Below are 18,831 nucleotides of genomic sequence, written 5' to 3'. Positions count from 1 at the left end.
AGAATCTCTATGGATAGTAATTCCATGCTCTAATAAGAATATAACAGTAGGGGTCTATTACTGATTACGTGACCAGGACAATGATAGTGACAATGAAATGCTAAGGGAGATTAGAGAGGCCATCAAAATAAAGAACTTGATAATAGTGGGGGATTTCAGTTATCCCCATATTGACTGGGTACACGTCATCTCAGGATGAAATGCAGAGACAAAATTTCTTGATACTTTAAATGACTGCTTCTTGGAGCAGCTGGTACAGGAACCCACAAGAGGAGAGGCAATTCTTGATTTAGTCCTAGTGGAGCACAGGATCTGGTCCAAGAGGTAACTATAACAGGACTGCTTGGAAATAGTGACCATAATATAGTAACATTTAACATTCCTGTGGCGGGAAGAACACCACAACAGCCCAGCACTGTGGCATATAATTTCAGAAAGGTGAACTATGCAAAAATGAGGACGTTAGTTAAACAGAACTTAAAAGGTACAGTGACTAGGGGGAAATCTCTGCAAGCTGCATGGACATTTTTCAAAGACACCATAATAGAGGCCCAACTTAAATGTATACCCCAAATTAAAAAACACAGTAAAAGAACTAAAGAGCCACCATGGCTTGGCTTAATCATGTAAAAGAAGCAGTGAGAAGTAAAAGAAGCAGTGAGAAATAAAAAGACATCTTTTAAAAAGTGGAAGTCAAATCCTAGTGATGTAAATAGAAAAGAGCATAAACCCTGCCAAATTAAGTAAAAATGTAATAAGAAATGCCAAAAAGGCATTTGAAGAACAACTAACCAAAAACTCAAAAGGTAATAACAAAATGTTTTTTAAGAACATCAGAAGCAGGAAGCCAGCTAAACAAACAGTGAGGCCCCTGGACGATTAAGATACAAAAGGAGCACTTAAAGATAAAGTCATTGCGGAGAAACTAAATGAATTCTTTGCTTCAGTCTTCACAGCTGAGGATGTTAGGGAGATTCCCAAAGCTGAGCTGTCCTTTGTAGGTGACAAATCTGAGGAATCGTCACAGATTGAAGTGTCACTGGAGGAGGTTTTGGAATTAATTGAGAAACTCAACAGTAACAAGTCACTGGACCAGATGGCATTCACCCAAGAGTTCTGAAAGAACTCAAATGTGAAATTGCAGAACGATTAACTATGGTTTGTAGCCTGTCCTTTAAATCAGCTTCTGTACCCAATGACTGGAAGATAGCTAATGTGATGCCAATATTTAAAAAGGGCTCTAGAGGTGATCCTGGCAATTACAGACCGGTAAGTCTAATGTCAGTACCGGGCAAATTAGTTGAAACAATAGTAAAGACTAAAATTGTCAGACACTAGAAGAACATAACTTTTGTTGGGCAAAAGTCAACATGGATTCTGTAAAGGGAAATCATGCCTTATTAATCTATTAGAGTTCTTTGAAGTGGTCAACAGACATGTGGACAAGAGGGATCCAGTGGACATAGTGGTACTTAGATTTCCAGAAAGCCTTTGACAAGGTCCCTCACCAAAGGCTCTTATGTAAATTAAGTTGTCATGGGATAAGAGGGAAGATCCTTTCATGGACTGAGAACTGGTTAAAAGACAGGGAACAAAGGGTAGGAATAAATGGTAGTTTTTCAGAATGGCGAGGAGTAACTAGCGGTGTTCCCCAAGGGTCAGTCCTAGGACCAATCCTATTCAATTTATTCATAAATGATCTGGAGAAAGGGGTAAACAGTGAGGTGGCAAAGTTTGCAGATGATACTAAACTGCTGAAGATAGTTAAGACCAAAGCAGACTGTGAAGAACTTCAAAAAGATCTCACAAAAGAAGTGATTGGTAAACAAAATGGCAAATGAAATTTAATGTGGATAAATGTGAAGTAATGCACACTGGAAAAAATAACCTCAACTATACACACAATATGATGGGGCCTAATTTAGCAACAACTAATCAGGAACCAGATCTTGGAGTCATTGTGGATAGTTCTTTGAAGACGTCCATGCAGTGTACAATGGCGGTCAAAAAAGCAAATGGGATATTAGGAATCATTAAAAAAGGAATAGAGAATAAGATGGAGAATAACTTATTGCCATTATATAAATCCATGGTATGCTCGCATCTTGAATACTGCATATAGATGTGGTCACCTCATTTCAAAAAAGATATTGGCTTTACAAAAAGTTCAGAAAAGGGCAACTAAAATGATCAGGGGTTTGGAATGGGTCCGATATGAGGAGAGATTAAAGAGACTAGGACTTTTCAGCTTGGAAAAGAGAGACTAAGGGGGGATATGATAGAGGTATATAAAATCATGAGTGGTGTGGAGAAGGTGAGTAAGGAAAAGTTATTTACTTGTTCCCATAGTGTAAGAACTAGGGGCCACCAAATGAAATTAATGGACAGCAGGCTTAAATCAAATAAAAGGAAGTTCTTCACACAATGCACAGTCAACCTGTGGAACTCCTTGCCTGAGGAGGTTGTGAAGGCTAGGACTATAACAGGCTTTAAAAGAGAACTAGATAAATTCATGGAGGTTAAGTCCATTAATGACTATTAGCCAGGATGGGTAAGGAATGGTATCCCTAGCCTCTGTTTGTCAGAGGATGGAGATGGATGGCAGGAAAGAGATCACTTGATCATTACCTGTTAGGTTCACTCCCTGTGGGGCACCTGGCATTGACCATTGTTGGTAGACAGGATACTGGGCTGGATGGACCTTTGGTCTGACCCCATATGGCCGTTCTTGTGTTCTTAAGCACTAAACCTGTGGCTTTATTGAATGGATTAGGCAGGAACAGTCTGATTACAATTCAGAGGAAATAAAAAGATCTTGCAAATGAAGGTGTAGGGATGGAGGAAACAACTAAAGAAATGCAGAAGTGTGTCCTCTAGCTTGATAAGTGAATGCATAGTGTAATAATACACCGGTTTTGCTCCAATTCTTTAAATGTGGAGCTTTTCTAAATGTTGGTGACTAAATGGAAGTCCCTCCTAGCATCAGTTTTTTATGTTGAGCACATTGGACACATTCAAGCTAAAAGAGAAGCTTTTGAATTACAAGCCAGTGCTGATTTCAGACTCTGGATCTAATCTGATTCTTTATCAGATATCAGGACAAATTTACAGCCATACAAGTTTCCTAGATAGGTAGATTATTGCTTTGTTAATGACACCCTGGCTGTTGATGTTGATCGGAATTGATACATATAGTACTTGTTGCACATTATAGATTAAACGGAAGATGTTATGTTGTAAGACTCTGGCATATAGGCTCCATTCTGTAAAAGTGCTTGAAGGCACTTTAAGATGAGAAACAGCTCATTTCTCTAGCAAGATGTGTTCCAGTTTCATTTTGTAGCACTCTTTCCCTTTTATATTTAGATCCTACTGTGTGAACTTTAGTTCTAGCTTCTTTCCTCTGTATTCAATTCTTAGAATTATTACCTTGCAGCTGCTCCTCCTTTAAGGAGCAGGGGCACATTTCATTTATTTATGATTTTGATTTAAGCCCTTTTTTATTCATAAGATTTTATTGTGACTAGTTTAATTTTGCTGCTGTGTTGTCAGATCCTGCCTAGTGTAGTACTTAAAGCAGCCTCTGAGTGTAAAGAGTACTTAAATATAGTTAAACTAAACCTGAGAAAAAAGTCACTGGGGACTCATAGTAAAATGGTGATGCCACCTTTGATTAGGAGCATGTCTACTCCCTTCTTGTTAGATGTTTTATTTATTTCTATCTCAGTATTAGGGGGCCTTCAGTGAATGAAGTTATGAAAGGAGCCATAGAGATGAACAAACAGATGAAAGAAAGCAGAAACAAATTGGTTACCAATTACTTTTATTTTGTCTTGATGGAACAAGACACTGTAGTTGCAGGTGTTTATTCAATGTGTCAGCATTGCCTGCTACGTTTCTTTATTTATGAGTTTCTTGAACAGCAGGATGGATGTCTAATTCCAAACAGGAAGCAGAGTCAAGAGATTAGTAGTTAATTTATGAAAGAACTGTTCAACCTCAGAGTTCCGAAATGGAACAGAGCCATTGTTTAATTAGCAAGGGAATGGATTCTGGAGGAAACTGGAGACACGACTCAAACAGCAGAGGCTCCTTCTGCTAATGGGATGCTCTTTCTCTGAGGTTTATTTAGAGGTGTTTCCCAAATCACTTACATAATTAAAATCTGTTTTAGTAGCACTTACAGGGACTCAAGTATGCCTGTCTATTTACATGTATGAAATATTTGTAGGATGCACAAATTGATACCACATCACATCAAGAGCTGTACTTCTTGGCAGGATAATATAGAATGAATTTAATAAGCAATCTCATGCTTACAACAAAAAATTGAGTTAATGGAACAGTTTTTATTTTTTAAGTTATGATATATGAAATGCACTTGCTCAGGCGGTGTAGTGATGAGAGCCGTGTAAGTACTGGAGGGATTCATACCTGGCTAGGTAGACCCTGCAATTACCGTGTTGAACTACAACAAGGATAAGATATCAAGAACATTAAACAGATTTAAAATAGACAAAATGTTATAACACACATGATTCCTTCCATTCCTCAATCAACATGTCATGCAACTAAGAGTCTGTTCCAGAGGTACTGAGCATCTCCAGCTCCTGCCGACTTTTAATAGAAGCCAAAAGAATCCTGTGCTGAAGGGCCTATGGTCAACTTAAACCGCTAGTAGAACCTGCAAGAATGTTCTTTTTAAAGTGCACTTGAGTTGTATATTAAAATTACACGTAGCATTTGCAAAATCTGAATACACAGTGTATTAGAACAGTGCATTCACAAGTATAAAGCTTGCCAGCCTCTTGCTACACTGCCATTTTCCAATGAAGGTGGAAACACTCCTTCTGACATCTTCAAATTGTTTCAGCAAAAATAAACTGAGGGGGTTCCAAACTCTGGTTTCATTAGCTGCAGTTGTTAGAAATTTTTTAAAGGGTATCGTTTACTCCAGTTCTTCAAATGCCTTTAGCAGTTATTTTTAAACTGACTTTTTCTATGAGAGATTATGAATTCCATGACTGAGAAAGTGTGGAAAATGAAAAGGAAAATGATTGTGTTTTAAAGCAGATAGAGATTGAAAACAAAATCTGAACAAAATGAGAGAGAGAAGCTGCAATACAAAGACATCAGAATGGTCTTTTGGGACAGAGTATCAGTATAAAATTTTGTGCCAAGTATAAGGGAATTGAAGAAAATATGATGGAACAGAGGAAAATTACATGATCGAAGATTAATCTTTCTTCAGTATTCTTTCTGTAGCTGGAAGCATTGGCCAGCATTTTCTTTCTTTTATTTTTCTTTTCCTTCTTTGTTTTTCCTTGAGAGAGCTTTTGTATGCTAGCTGGGTAAGGTTATTTCCAAGAATAAGATCCTAAGGGGCAATATGGAACAAAAGATGGGAGAGACGTCTAGGCCTTGCCCCTTTTGTGAAGGCTGCATGGAGTTTTATCAGGCACCCAGGGTACAGCATTGCGAGCTCACAGGATTCAGAGCCCAATCCGAAAACAATTATGAAGTTACTACAGAGGGCTGACCTGGTTGGAAGCTGAGATGAACTACAGTTTGGTTGGCGGTCACAGGTAGGTGGCCCATCATGACTGCCCCTCAAAGTAAGGAGCAAAGACACCCAAACCAAGCCTAGAAACCAGAGGAGAGAATTTTAGTTAAGGATTCTGTTTTTGCATAGGGGAAATAAAAATACAATACATGACCTTTTCAAGGCAGGGAATTCTGGGAGTTACCTTGAATATAAAAACCACTTGACTTGCCCAGACTTGAGTTCAGGGGCTCAGAGAGGGAGAATCTTTGGGGAGATTACCTGAAGCATCTGGAAAGAGTAGACCTGAGTTGTTCCTAGGCTTCGCAGACTGTTGAGCTGTATTTAGAAACCATGTGTCATCCTTTTAAGAATCTCTTTTGCTTTCATTGGATTTATTCTGTGATTGGTACCTCTCCCTTCTTTATTTTAATTTTTTTACAAAGATCTTTCAAATGTGTATTTATTTTATTTATTTGGGTGTCTGTCGTACATTAAAAATGCAATCACATAAGAAGATATTAGGTTCTCCCCACTCTGGGGACAAAACTGCTAGTTATAACCATGCTAGAAGACAACTGTTGCTAACATGGAAAGAGATTTTTCCTGAGATTCATATTCTCCAAACCAGACCACCTGGAGGTAGTCTGTGTAGGTCTATAACAGTTCTGTGATTGATTTCAGATGAAGAAAAGTCCTGGTTCAAGGAAACTGTTATCAACATTTGTGTGTGGACATGGGTGTATGATATGGTTCTACTCCCAAAATGGACAGATTCTTATCCACCTTCACACTTTGTACTCTAATTTACTTCAAAGCTGCCAGTCCCATCTGTCTTATAGGATATTCAGTGACTCATTTAGTTTATATTAATAATGGAGACGGGTTCCAAACTTTCCACTCAAATATGCAGGGCTGAATTTCTGACTGATATGGAATATTGGCTTGTGGTAGAACCCTTGGGGCTTTTTCTGCTCTTTCTGACTTCCATGAATGGATCTTGGATTAAGTCACACATCTCTGATGCAGCTTGAAGAGTGTGTAATGGATGTTGACTGTTATCTTTAGAATTTTAAAAATCACTCTCCATGTAATTCTCTATGTGGGAGAGGTTTGAATAGTATCAGATTTTGCAGGCTCCCAAGGAGATTGTGGGGAGACTCTTTACAGAATAATGTTAACAATACATAAAAAGCCTCAACAACTATTAAAACTACCTATTTATATTCAGATATCCCTTCTTCCTCTTGCTTGTTCTTGGCTCTTTAATCAAGATAGAGCCATTATCTGTACAACTATAGTATCTGAACCCATATAGTATCTGTTCTTCTGGTCTAATATCTGATCTGCCTTTTCTCATTAAACATCACCTTGCACTGCCAGGAGGGGTGAACCTGATGATTTCACCTCTTACTTCTGATTCTATAATTAATATAAATCAGACAATTGGCCTGATCCCAAGATATCACTGCCATCCTCTTGAAATCGGTGTTTCTGGGTCTCCTGGTATCACAATGTGTAGTTTGATGGGCACTATAATTTCACCACACATTTTCCCACCTCACTTTCCCCTAATATGACAAATTGTTCAAATTCACATATTGTGTGATTTAAACCAGTCATTAATCTATACTCTCTAAATCTGTAATAGATTCCTAGAGAAATGCAGGATACTACTGTAGAATATTATTTGACACCATGAAACGTCATTGTAACTACCTTGGGTACGCTCCCCCTGGTTGAGACTCGTCAGGCTGTTGTACTGGACCCAGACCTTGGGTCCTACATACTCTTTGCTTGCAGGGGCTGGGTAGAGTTCAGGCACTGTTTTACTGGTTCTGGGTGAGATGGGCTGGGTCACAGAAACCCCCCCTGGGACTGCCCCCTGATGTGCTGGGACTACCTCTAAGCCCTGGCAGCTTGGGACTTGGAACCCTCCCTGACTGTGCCAGACACACTAGCCGGCTACACACACAGACCCAAGTCTGAACCATGTCCCCCCAAAAGCTGCAGGCTTAACTGAAAACAGCTTAAGAAGTGCTCCTGTCTCCAACGCCCAGATACCCAGTAGCCAATGGTACCCAAACGCCAAATAAATCCATTTTATTGTGTATAAAGCTTATACAGAGTAAACTCATAAATTGTTTGCCCTCTAGAACACTGACAGAGAGATATGCACAGCTGTTTGCTCCGCCAGGAATTAATTGCTTGCTCTGGGTTAATTAATAAGTAAAAAGTGATTTTACTAAATATAAAAAGTAGGATTTAAGTGGTTCCAAGTAATAACAGACAGAACAAAATAAATTACCAGGAAAAATAAAATAAACCATGGAAGTCTAAGCGTCATACAGTAAGAAGCTAAACGCAGGTAAAGCTTGCCTTCAGAGATGTTCCACTAAGCTTCTTTTACAGATTAGACTTCCTCCTAGTCTGGGTCCAGCAATCAGTCACACCGCTGTAGTTACTGTCCTTTGTTCCAGTTTCTTTCAGGCATTCTTTGGGGTGGAGAGGCTATCTCTTGATCCAACTGAAGACAAAATGGAGGGATTTCCAGGGGCTTATACAGTCTCTCTTGTGGGTGGAAACCCATCTTTCCTCGTGTAGAATCACAGCTACAAGATGGAGTTTTGGAGTCACATGGGCAAGTCACATGTCCATACATGACTCATTTTTCTACAGGCAGAGCCATTGCCCACATGTTAGCCTGAATGTTCCCAGGAAAGTTCACCTGTGGATTGGTGTGTATCAAGGTCCATTGTTACCCAAGAACTTCCATTTACCTGAATAACCCCTTCACACTATGTTGACAAAATCTACCTGAGGTGCTTTCTACAGCAAATACTTTAAATACAAGCATAGAGCCAATGCTCATAACTTCAGATATAAAAATGATACATGTATACGAATAGGATGAATACATGCAGTAGAACATAACCTTTGCAAAGATATGTTATATGGGATATCTAGCATAAAATATATTCCAGTTTTGTCATATTTACACTCACGAGCATATTTTTATAAAGCATTATGGGGTGCAACATCATACTGGGCATCTAGGCACATATTCCAGATGCAGATGCTGTGTCAACACTACTCTTCTCACTGAAGACCTGTGGTCTAGTTGTCTTGACCCTGAAACTAGAGCCAGCTCCGAAGCCTCCCCAGTGGCTGTCGCATGCTATCAGAGTTCCTCCAAAGCTGTGGATGGACCCTCTAATATATTATTTTCCTCTTCCATGGTTACATGACTGTATCAACGAGTGACGCCAACTCTTCAAAGGAATTTTTAAACACACCCTTTAATTTTAGGCAGCACAAGAGATATGCTGATATAGGGAAAAACATGAGGTCTGCATGAAAACCCCTGCCTCAGTTTCCTCACCATTCCCAAAAACTTTTGTGATTGGGTCAGAATCTTTTCAGGGCCCTGGAACCCTCCTTCCTTCCTTCATCTTCTGCCCAGTTTTAATCTGCTTTTGTTTCTGATCTCTCCTCCCAAAATGGCTGGTGAGAGAGAACCCTTCTTTTATAAAGTTGGTCAGGTATGGGGCACAGGTCACTTGCTGGAGGATTCTCTGCAGCTTGAGGTCTTCAAACCACAATGTGAGGACTTCAGTAACTCAAACATAGGTTAGAGGTTTGTTATAGAAGTGGATAGGTGAGATTCTGTGGCCTGCATTGTGCAGGAGGTCAGACTAGATGATCATAATGGTCCCTTCTGACCTTAAAGTCTATGAGTCTGAGTCTAGGTAACTACCATAATTGACTTCAAGTCCTTCATCGTATGATCTCACTTGGAAGAAAAGGTTTATCTGGGCAGTAGCTAACTTATTCTCCAAGGGAGCTTCTATTTGAACAGGACAAGATGGGTCAGGTTAACAATCTGATTACTTTGAATTGCCCTCTCAGTGCCTTTATGAATCCCAGTTCAAGATGGAGGCAAAAAAGATAACAGGGAAGGCATGGTGCAATGTTACAATCAAAATAGTATTCATGAAACAAAATGGAGTTTGTACTTTGCTCTAGACACATACAGGCATATACTAATTCATGACACTCAAAAAAGCCCATTTCAGAGGGAAATAGATTTTTTTCCCTTAGGTTACCAGTTTGAATTTGGTTCTAGATCCCTTACCATCTGTTGGCTATTAGTCTCAGTGAACACATTTGTATCACTGAAAAAACCGCAAAACAAAACACCACCACAAAACCCGAAGCAAAACACCATCATGACTGGTTGTCATGTTGGCAATTAGCAGCTGGAACTTGCGTTGCACTGGCAAGGAGGCTAAGGCCCCAATCCAGCAAAGCTACTATGCACCTACTTTACTGTTTCAAAGGATTGGGGCCCAAATTATCATTTTCCATGCTGTAGCTGTTCTGTAGATAAGCAGAGTTCACTCTCCAAGGCTGGAAAGCTATAGTACTTCGTATAGTACTAAAAATTCATTGAAGTATGCCTAAAACCACAGGTAAATGATTCAGTGTGAGTGGATAGCAATTGAACTGATATATTATGTAGGGTTTTGGGCTGCTTATTGTGGCTTCAGTTGTCCAAGGTATTAAGCTCTCTATCCTTGGTCTCGCAAAGCACTTAAAAATGTTTTATTTTAAACATGTGAGTAGTCCCGATTAAGCCAATAAACTCCTTAAATATCATGCATCAGACCTGCAGAAATCATCAGATTGACTTTAAAATTATGAAATGTTAACAAATAAATTCTGAGTTCCTTTTATTTGCCTTCTGGGTTTTGAGCCTTCAGACTTTACATTTTCAAGCTTTCTTCCACAACCATGAGGGCTAGAAACTTACTCTTTTTCTTTAAGTGAAAGTTGAGATTCTTATGTAATAACTTAAAATTTCAGGAGTTGGGTTCAAATGTAACAAAATTTGCAGAAAAAGTCACAAGAGTTTGCAACTCTGCTACTCTTGTGTTTAAAATTAAACATATTCTTTTGCTGGATTGCAAAGAGAGTGCTCAGCAAGTTGAATCATGACGTCTATGACCTGCACTGTAATCCTACGAGTTTCAATTTTATGTTCAGCTTTTCAATTTGTGGATTAGAGTAATGAACGAGACTTCATATGCAATATATAACATCTTATTATGTGTGTTATCAGAATTTGTATAGCTGGGCAGTGAGGATCAATAAGATTTACGCATTTATATTATTAAAATGTAAGAAATCACTTGGTCAGTTCAGTTTATTGCAGTGGTTCTCAAACGAGGGCCACCGCTTGTTCAGGGAAAGCCTCTGGTGGGTTGAGCAGTTTGTTTACCTGCCATGTCCACAGGTTCGGCTGATCGCTGCTTCCACTGGCTGTGATTCGCCACTCCAGGCCAATGGGGGCTGCAGGAAGGGTGGCCAGCACGTCCCTCGTCCCATGCCACTGCCTGCAGCCCCCATTGGCCTGGAGCTGTGAACCATGGCAGGTGGGAGCCGGGATTGGCCAAACCTGCAGACGCGGCAGGTAAACAAACTGGCCCGGCCCGCCAGGGGCTTTCCCTGAACAAGCCGCAGCCCTAGTTTGAGAACCACTGGTTTATTGGTTTTGCCATGTAGATGAGTTTTCTAGACAGTTTCACATCTTTGCCTCCTCATTCTCTGCACAGACTCTGAAGACTGATTTGTTCGAGTTTGTTTAAATGGAATATAGAAATGTAACATCTGTAATGGGTTCTTAGAGGGATACCTCTTCTCTACATTGGAGAGAACGTTTTCTAGTGGTTAGAGCGAAGGAGGGGGGATGGGAGTCCTGAGTTCTAATCGTGGCTCTTGTATTGACTTGCTGTGGGAGTATGGGCATGTCACTTAACTTCTCTGCAAAATGGGGTAACAACACTTACTATTCCACCTGTTATGTGGTGAGGAATAGTGAATTAATATTATAATGTAATATACATTGGGATTGTTGTATGATTTTATTCTATTTATGAAAATAAGTAATGCCATACAGTTAGCACTAAGTGTACCAAGTCTGGACCACGGAATTATTTATATGTTGTTGGGGGGTGGGTTTGAGACGTAGATAGCCTAAAGCTACCTTGGGCCATCTTTAACCCACTACACTTTTTCTCAAATATACTTGTATTCTTCAAGAGGAAAATGCACGACAAATCATATCCCCTTTTCTGTATTTTCCACCGTTTTAAGAGGCAATCAGTGCATAGTGTTTGTGCTTAGTTATGCTATGATACAATGGTAGTTGTAATCAAATAAAATGCTTCTGAAAACAGTACTCAGATGATAATCACATTGAGTAAACTATGACAGTTTTTAGTTACCATGATAATCACTGCAACCTTAATGCCTGTGGGACTTTGACACGATACTCCTGAAATTTTATGCCACATAGATTAAATAGTTACATGACCATGTGTTCTACAATCCCCCAAGTCTAGTCTTTGTTTAATGCAACCTATAATGTCTTTTGTTTAGTCCTAATGATAAACTGTTGGTTTTGTTGGTTATTACTGCATGTTCAATTAAAGCATTAAATCTGTTTGCTTTCAACAAATAAAACTGTTAGGGTTTTGTTTTTTTTAATATACTGTGCTTACTTTCTGATATAGGGTCACTGACATGGTATGGCACTTTATTTGACATGCTTCATGACTTCATGAGAAACTGGTGTTTAGCTTAGATACTGAAGCAAACTATTCTATAAAATATTATGCTGTAAATATAAACTGTTATGAACCTCTTGGGATGATCCTTCTAAACAGAATTAAAACATTTCATGATTCAAACCTATAAAATGAAAAGTAGCCGCTGCACTGAGTATTAATTTGCAGTGTGAAACCCTAAATATAATTTGGCATCGGCTCAGCTATCTTTGAAGTTCATATTCATCATAGCAAAAAACAACAAAACGCCCTCCCATGATCCCCAAACAGGAGATGAACTAGGCAGTTTATATTATACTATATTAAATACAGCATTTGTGAGGAAACTATATTAAATTCTTTAAATCAACCTCAGTTTTCATTTTGTTGTTTATTTCCTTTCTATTCTAAAGAGCCCCCCTATTTCACTGCTGAGCCTGAGAGTCGAATTTTGGCCGAGGTGGAGAAAACAGTGGACCTCTTATGTCAGGCAATGGGTGAGTGTGAAAGTACATAAAATATATGAAACTGCTTAAAAGGAGTACGAGCTTGGAAAGAATAAATGCACCCTCTGTTGAACAAAGCTGCACCCAATACCAATTCCTAGACATTTCGGGGTAGATTTCAGTGAGCTATGACCATTTATAACATCTGAGGAGCTGCCCCTTCACCTGTAGACAATTGGGCTGTTCTTTTAGTTTTGTTTTGTATGTGTGATACAAGTAAGTGGAATTTTGGTATAAGAGCTGGGTAACATTAATGCTTCTTGTCTACTCGGCAAAATAGCCCCTGCTCCTTCCCTTCCTGTTCCTTGTTTTAGAGAATACTTTCTGCAATTGTAGTTGGCTAAAAAGGATTAGAGTCTTGAGCCAGTAAATTAACTGAAGTAAAACAATGGCTTTGGGACTCATAATTTGGGATGCTGCGAAACAATCAATAATTCCAATAGTTAAACCTCCTTCTTGAAAATGATGGTGCTTTTACACTGAGTAGAAATGTCAGTTGCAGTAATGTTCAAGTGTAGTTACACTTTTTCTTTCTGTTTTTAATTGGAAGGTGTTCAATGCCATAACAACCTTCAAAATACTTATAACTGGACTTAAAATGAAATGCTTTTTTCGATACAATTCCTAAGAAGCAGACGAATGCCTTTTAATTAAAAAATAGGAAGCATCATAATCTAGTGATTAGAACAGTGAGCTGCAAGTTTATAACCCTGAATATTATGTTTGACTCTGCCACTGAATTGACTTATGACCTTGGCAAGTCATTTAGTCTCTCAGTGCCTCAGATTCCCTACCCATAAATGGGGATAATAGTGTACACCCAGTAAAATGCCTTGAGGTCCTGAAATGAAAGGTGCTATAAGTGCAAAGTATTGTCATTAAAACAGTTATATACACAAGAGCACTGTGAGAAAACTGTAAATCATTAACTATTTCAAATACCACTTTCCCAACACCAGCTGTTTTTGACAATATGAATGTTCTTTATAGCATGTTGTTGTTTCCATCCCCACTAATCCACCCCACCCCTGCCTGTGCCAAATAAGGTGCTGCGGAGTGCTATAAATTCATATTTTGGTAAATATATTGGGATTTTTCTGTTACCCAGATGAGATTCTCACCCAAGTAGCTGTTCTTTTTTAAATCATACCATTTGCAAAACTGGCTGCTGTAATATTTTTCTGAGATTTGTCAAGTGTGTGCCAAGCATATAACTTGAGTCTCTGGACTCTCCCATGCCCAATGGGAGAACTATCTAAAACCCCAACTGCTTGTCAGCTATTAAAAGAAAAAATCTGTCCTTGAGAGGTCATGCAGACCTCATGGTGCTTTCTGACTTCTCTTTCAGATCTACTCTTCCTTCCATCTAGCTCCCTGGGGAACTAGTGGGGCATTCCTAAGCAGTCTTATGGCCTGGATCCTGTTTGTGCAGTGGAACCCTCTTATAGCCAAATCAATTAATATACCTTCAATGTGGATACAATCCGTGGACAGTAAGGCAGTTCTTCTGCCAGAGTCTTGGTTAGCTGCATAACAAGCATGCAGAGGGACTCCTGGCCACACGCCAGCTCAATATAAATTAGGAAAGAGCAGGGATTAGTGGCACAGGAGTGATTGGGGGAACACTAGGTCTGTGATTACACAGATCAAGCCACCACACACAAATCCTTAAAAAGAGGTTGCTGCTCCTGTTCCAGCTCGGCTGCCCTGTGCCTTGGCCACAGGTATGAAGGTGGATTTGATTTCACCCAGCTCCTGTGAAAGTGTCTGCACAAAGCCCATTTACTCAGCCTTTGTGCACTGTGAGTGTGTGAGACGGATTAATTTCACAGTATAAGTAGCGATTAACTATAAATAAAATTGCAACCTGCACAGACTAGCTTTTTACTTCCTCATAAATGGAGTTTCTGTATATCCAATATCTCTCAGCAGCCACTGATGCTTTGTACCTTTTCAATGCACGTTTTTTATCCCGTTCCTTATTTACTTATAAAAGCATGGAGCTGCAGGCCGCATTGGTGGTGTCATGGGAGTGCAGTTAATTGGACAACAGTTCTACCTGTGTAGACAAGTAGATGGAAGGATACTTGTGGGACACGACAGCCCACTAGGAATGGTGGTGCTAGAAAAAATAGCAAAAATAATAATTTAAACTTCTCTAGTCCTTAATCCATGATCTCCATGTACAATTGCTAAACTCAGACCATGGCTATAAGATAGTTAAAGATTGTTGGCCCTATTTACAGATGGGGAAACTGAGCCACAGTGTGGTTAAGTTACTTGCCCAAATCATATAGTGAGTGGTAAAGCCAGGAATGAAGTTCAACTTCTCTGACTCCCAGTCTCCTTTCTAACCATTAGATTAATTTTCTAATCTTGGTAGAGTGCTTTGGAAAATGTGTGGCACTCTATGAACGTTAAGTATTATGATAATTTTGTTTTATGAATCTTTAGCTCACACTGCATCCCCTCAAACGGCAAGGTAGGACCAAGGGTTGGCAAAATGCCTACATGGAGGACTAAAGATCTTTAAAATGTTTCCTTCTCTAGATTTTCCGTTAGGATGGATCAGGGAGAAATAAAGACAAAATTCATAATTGTTTTTGCTATTTTTAAAATTTTCATTGCAAAATGAAAAAAGGGAATTTTGTACAATTTTAAAAGCAGTTGTCTCTGGGAAGATCCCTAAAAGCCCAAGTGAATGCTATTGGCAGGCTCCTAAATGCTTAGATAAGATCCTTGTTTATCCATATGAGATAAGATTCATACCGGGGGGGTAGGGGAATGTATCCATGGCTGAAACATAGGAAATAAAGAGATGGTAATATTCATTTTATCAACCGAGTTAGTGATGGAAAGGTATATTTCACAGTGATTATAGGATTAGGATTTTTTTGCTAATATTGTTAGTGGGAAGGAATTTGAGAAATGACTCTAATGTTAAAGGTAGGGGTCAAAGTATTGAATGCCAGGTTTTATTATCTGAATGCCCATCATATCTAATGTGTGGGGAAAATGGAGTTGTTATAATTTAAATTTGAAATCATTTCCAGCCTCTTCCATATCAGGAGGACTGTTCCATTCTGTTTCTTCATTGCTCAGTGATAATTTGTATTTGCCCAGGGGATTTTCAAAAGATGAATAACACCCTTGCATTGAGAATTCTGAACATTAGAGTTTATACTAATTTTGTGTATGGGCTGTTGTATGAAATTGAAATTGTGCCTGTTGCATGGTGGTACACTGCATCTATTCATATCAACACCACACACTTTGGACAGTGGATTTATTTCTGAGGTGATTATCAGCTTCAGAGGTGATTTTGGCAATGGATGCATGTTTGTATAAATAACATTAGGATGAATCAAATATTCTTTTTCTGCTGCTACTTATTTTTTGTATATTTTTATTTGGGTAAATATCACTTTGTCCATACCCAGAGGATGAGTAAAATTGAAAGGAGACACAAATTGATATGTTATATCATATTAGTAACTTTGGGATTTTCAAAATAATGATAATATTGTGCTCTTCTGTAGTGCCTCCCATCTGAGGATTTCAAAGTCTGCTAACATTAGGGTGAAATTCACTGCCTGCCCAAGGCTCTGTGCATCCTAAGGGCTTAAATAAGTCAAAGGGCCTTCACTAGAGTGAATTTCACTCATTAAGGAATTAAACTTCACAGCTGCCCGGTAATGTAGGTAACTACTATCCTTACTTTACAAATGTGAGACACAGAGATTGCTCAGCATCTCTGAAAATCAGGCAACTTCAGTTCCCATTGACTACTTCAGTTGCCCAGATATTATTGTGATGGGTGCATTAGAGATATATAAAGCAGACAGATGGATGACAGACACGGACTGTAATGGAGTCTACAAACCCCATACTGAGTATAGACGAGGGAGTTGTAGGGAGGAGAGTCTCTCCTGTTTACAAGAAAATAGCCTAATCATACCCCCATGCAGCTGCCAGAGCTGCCAGTAAAGGAGGCAGGCACCCACAGCTGCTGCCAATACAGAAAACAAGGCTTGCGATAAAGAGGAGAGTGAAGAGCTGGAAGCAGAGGCAGAAAGGTCTGAGTGGTGGCAAAGAGGTGACAATACCATGTCTAAGAAAACAGCCAGGCAATTGCAAGGCCTAAAATTGAAGGATTGATAGACTTAATTGGCAGTGAGGGTCCAGGAACTGACCTGACCAAGAACAAACTAAGGAGAGCCAGTCAGGAAATGCAGAGATCTGTCAAAAGACCACACCAGGAGACAGTGACTCTTACCTAGGGTGACCAGATGTCCTGATTTTATAGAGACAGTCCTGATTTTTGGGTCTTTTTCTTATATAGGCTCCTATTACCCCCCCCCCCCCCCCCGCATTCCTCTTCTCTCGCACACTTCAACCGATTTGCTGCCTGATCCCCTTACTCCTTACCTAGAATCAGGTCAGTGGTTCAGATCCTGGGCTGAGTTCCAGCTGTGCCTGTAGTAGCTCAACACGCAGCTTGTGAGTAAGAGACTAGGGTGTGGCTCAATGCCTCATTTTTATTAATGCATTTTATGATTTCCTCCCAATTCTTGGGGTCATCCCAGTTCCATCATACTATGGTAGCTAACTTTATGGCTTGCTTTTATTCTTTAGGTTCATCCTGGGGATTCCTCGTTTCAGTTGAAGAGCCAGGGCACTGGCTGGGCTGGAGTAGGAGGACAATGCAGGGATCATGATGGGTAGCATAGGTGCTTCTATGGCTACCCTACACTACTGGATAACTCCACTAGGAAGGGAAAATCCTCCACTGGCCCAAACTGTTGAATTTATAGTCATTTTTATGCCGCAGACTGGTGTGAAGTGTCTACAGTGTAAGTGAAAACCTGTGTCAGTATTTCTCTATATGTGTATGCAAGAAAAGAGTAATACACAGTATGAGGCATTATTTTTAAGGTAGGATTTCTGGTTACATTTTGGTTTGCATTAATGCTCAAATGTTTCAACTATGGCTGAAGTAGAAAATTAATTAAAATACAAATTTTAAAACAGGGTTACCGAATACAATATGCTGCTTGTACATTATCGCTTAAAGATACACTGCCAGTTATCAGGAAAAGGATTATTAAATTAAGAATTAAAATACCTATTACAGTCACTTCAGCATTTCATTGCTAATGTGTAATTTGCCATTTTCTTTTAATTTTGACAGCTTGACTGTAATAGCATAAAAGATTTTTGTTCAGGATGAAACTACACTATAGGAATTTCTATGTCACAGTGTTGCTATGGTTTACATTTACAGGATTTTGGTTTTAATCTAAAATTTTGTTTTAAAACATTTTTCCCAAAGTGTGGTATGAAGTATGATTATGAGGAAGAAAACATGATAGAGTTATCTCCCCACACTATCATTATTTGCTGTTTTTGTCATTACACTTTCTACAGTATATTATTGTCGTTGATAACATGATCTGTATTCACCATTGATCAAACAGTGCTTTTGTACAAATATCTCTATATTTATATATATATTGGGTGAGGCAAGTTAGGCTACATAGGGCTCAGTTTTGCGCTCAGATATTTGACTGTAACATTGCTGTGTTCTTGGATTGTATAGAGTATTTAGTGATCTACAAAGAATAATAGTGAATTGTTTTTGTTTGATATGTAGGAGTTCCCATTCCCACTCTAGCCTGGTATAAGGACTCTGTTCCTATCAATGAGCTACAGAATCCTCGTTACAAAGTGCTAACGAATGGGGGGCTGCAGATCCAGGGACTGCGTCCTGATGACTCTGGAATCTTTCAGTGTTTTGCCAGTAATAAAGCTGGAGAAATACAGACTCACACCTACCTGGATGTAACCAGTGAGTATGGAACTATGGTAATGATTAATGAGAGCAATGTTCCCATTTCAGATAATTGATTGAAGGGCCACAATCATTTTGTATAGTCTTCTGGACAGCTTTGTGGGTGCAGTGGATTGTTTCAGATTGATTGAATTAAATCTATAGAGGCAACACCTGCATTTCCATAACCTTGTAAATGTTCTAGAGCTAATGCATTCACTTGAGGCCTGATTCAAAGCACATTGAAGTCTATGGAAAGACTCTCGTTGATGTCAATGGGCTTTGGATCAGGCCCTTATTCCTACATTTTAAAAATAAAATTGGGAGGGGAAAAATTGGGGTCTC

At 39.2% G+C, this 18,831-nt stretch overlaps 1 protein-coding gene across 2 annotated transcripts in view; it reads left to right on the top strand.

Annotated features, from left to right (window-relative positions):
• SDK1 (sidekick cell adhesion molecule 1) overlaps positions 1 to 18,831 on the top strand; it is a 662,005-nt gene that overhangs the window by 451,389 nt on the left and 191,785 nt on the right. For both annotated transcript variants that reach the window (XM_075069178.1, XM_032767751.2), the window contains exons 8-9: positions 12,564 to 12,647; positions 18,310 to 18,504. In XM_075069178.1, the coding sequence (XP_074925279.1) occupies positions 12,564 to 12,647; positions 18,310 to 18,504 (279 nt within the window). The remainder of the gene's footprint in view (positions 1 to 12,563; positions 12,648 to 18,309; positions 18,505 to 18,831) is intronic.

Source organism: Chelonoidis abingdonii, chromosome 9, assembly GCF_003597395.2.
Source record: "Chelonoidis abingdonii isolate Lonesome George chromosome 9, CheloAbing_2.0, whole genome shotgun sequence".
NCBI lineage: Eukaryota > Metazoa > Chordata > Testudines > Testudinidae > Chelonoidis > Chelonoidis abingdonii.
This window is presented reverse-complemented; position numbering and strand designations above follow the sequence as displayed.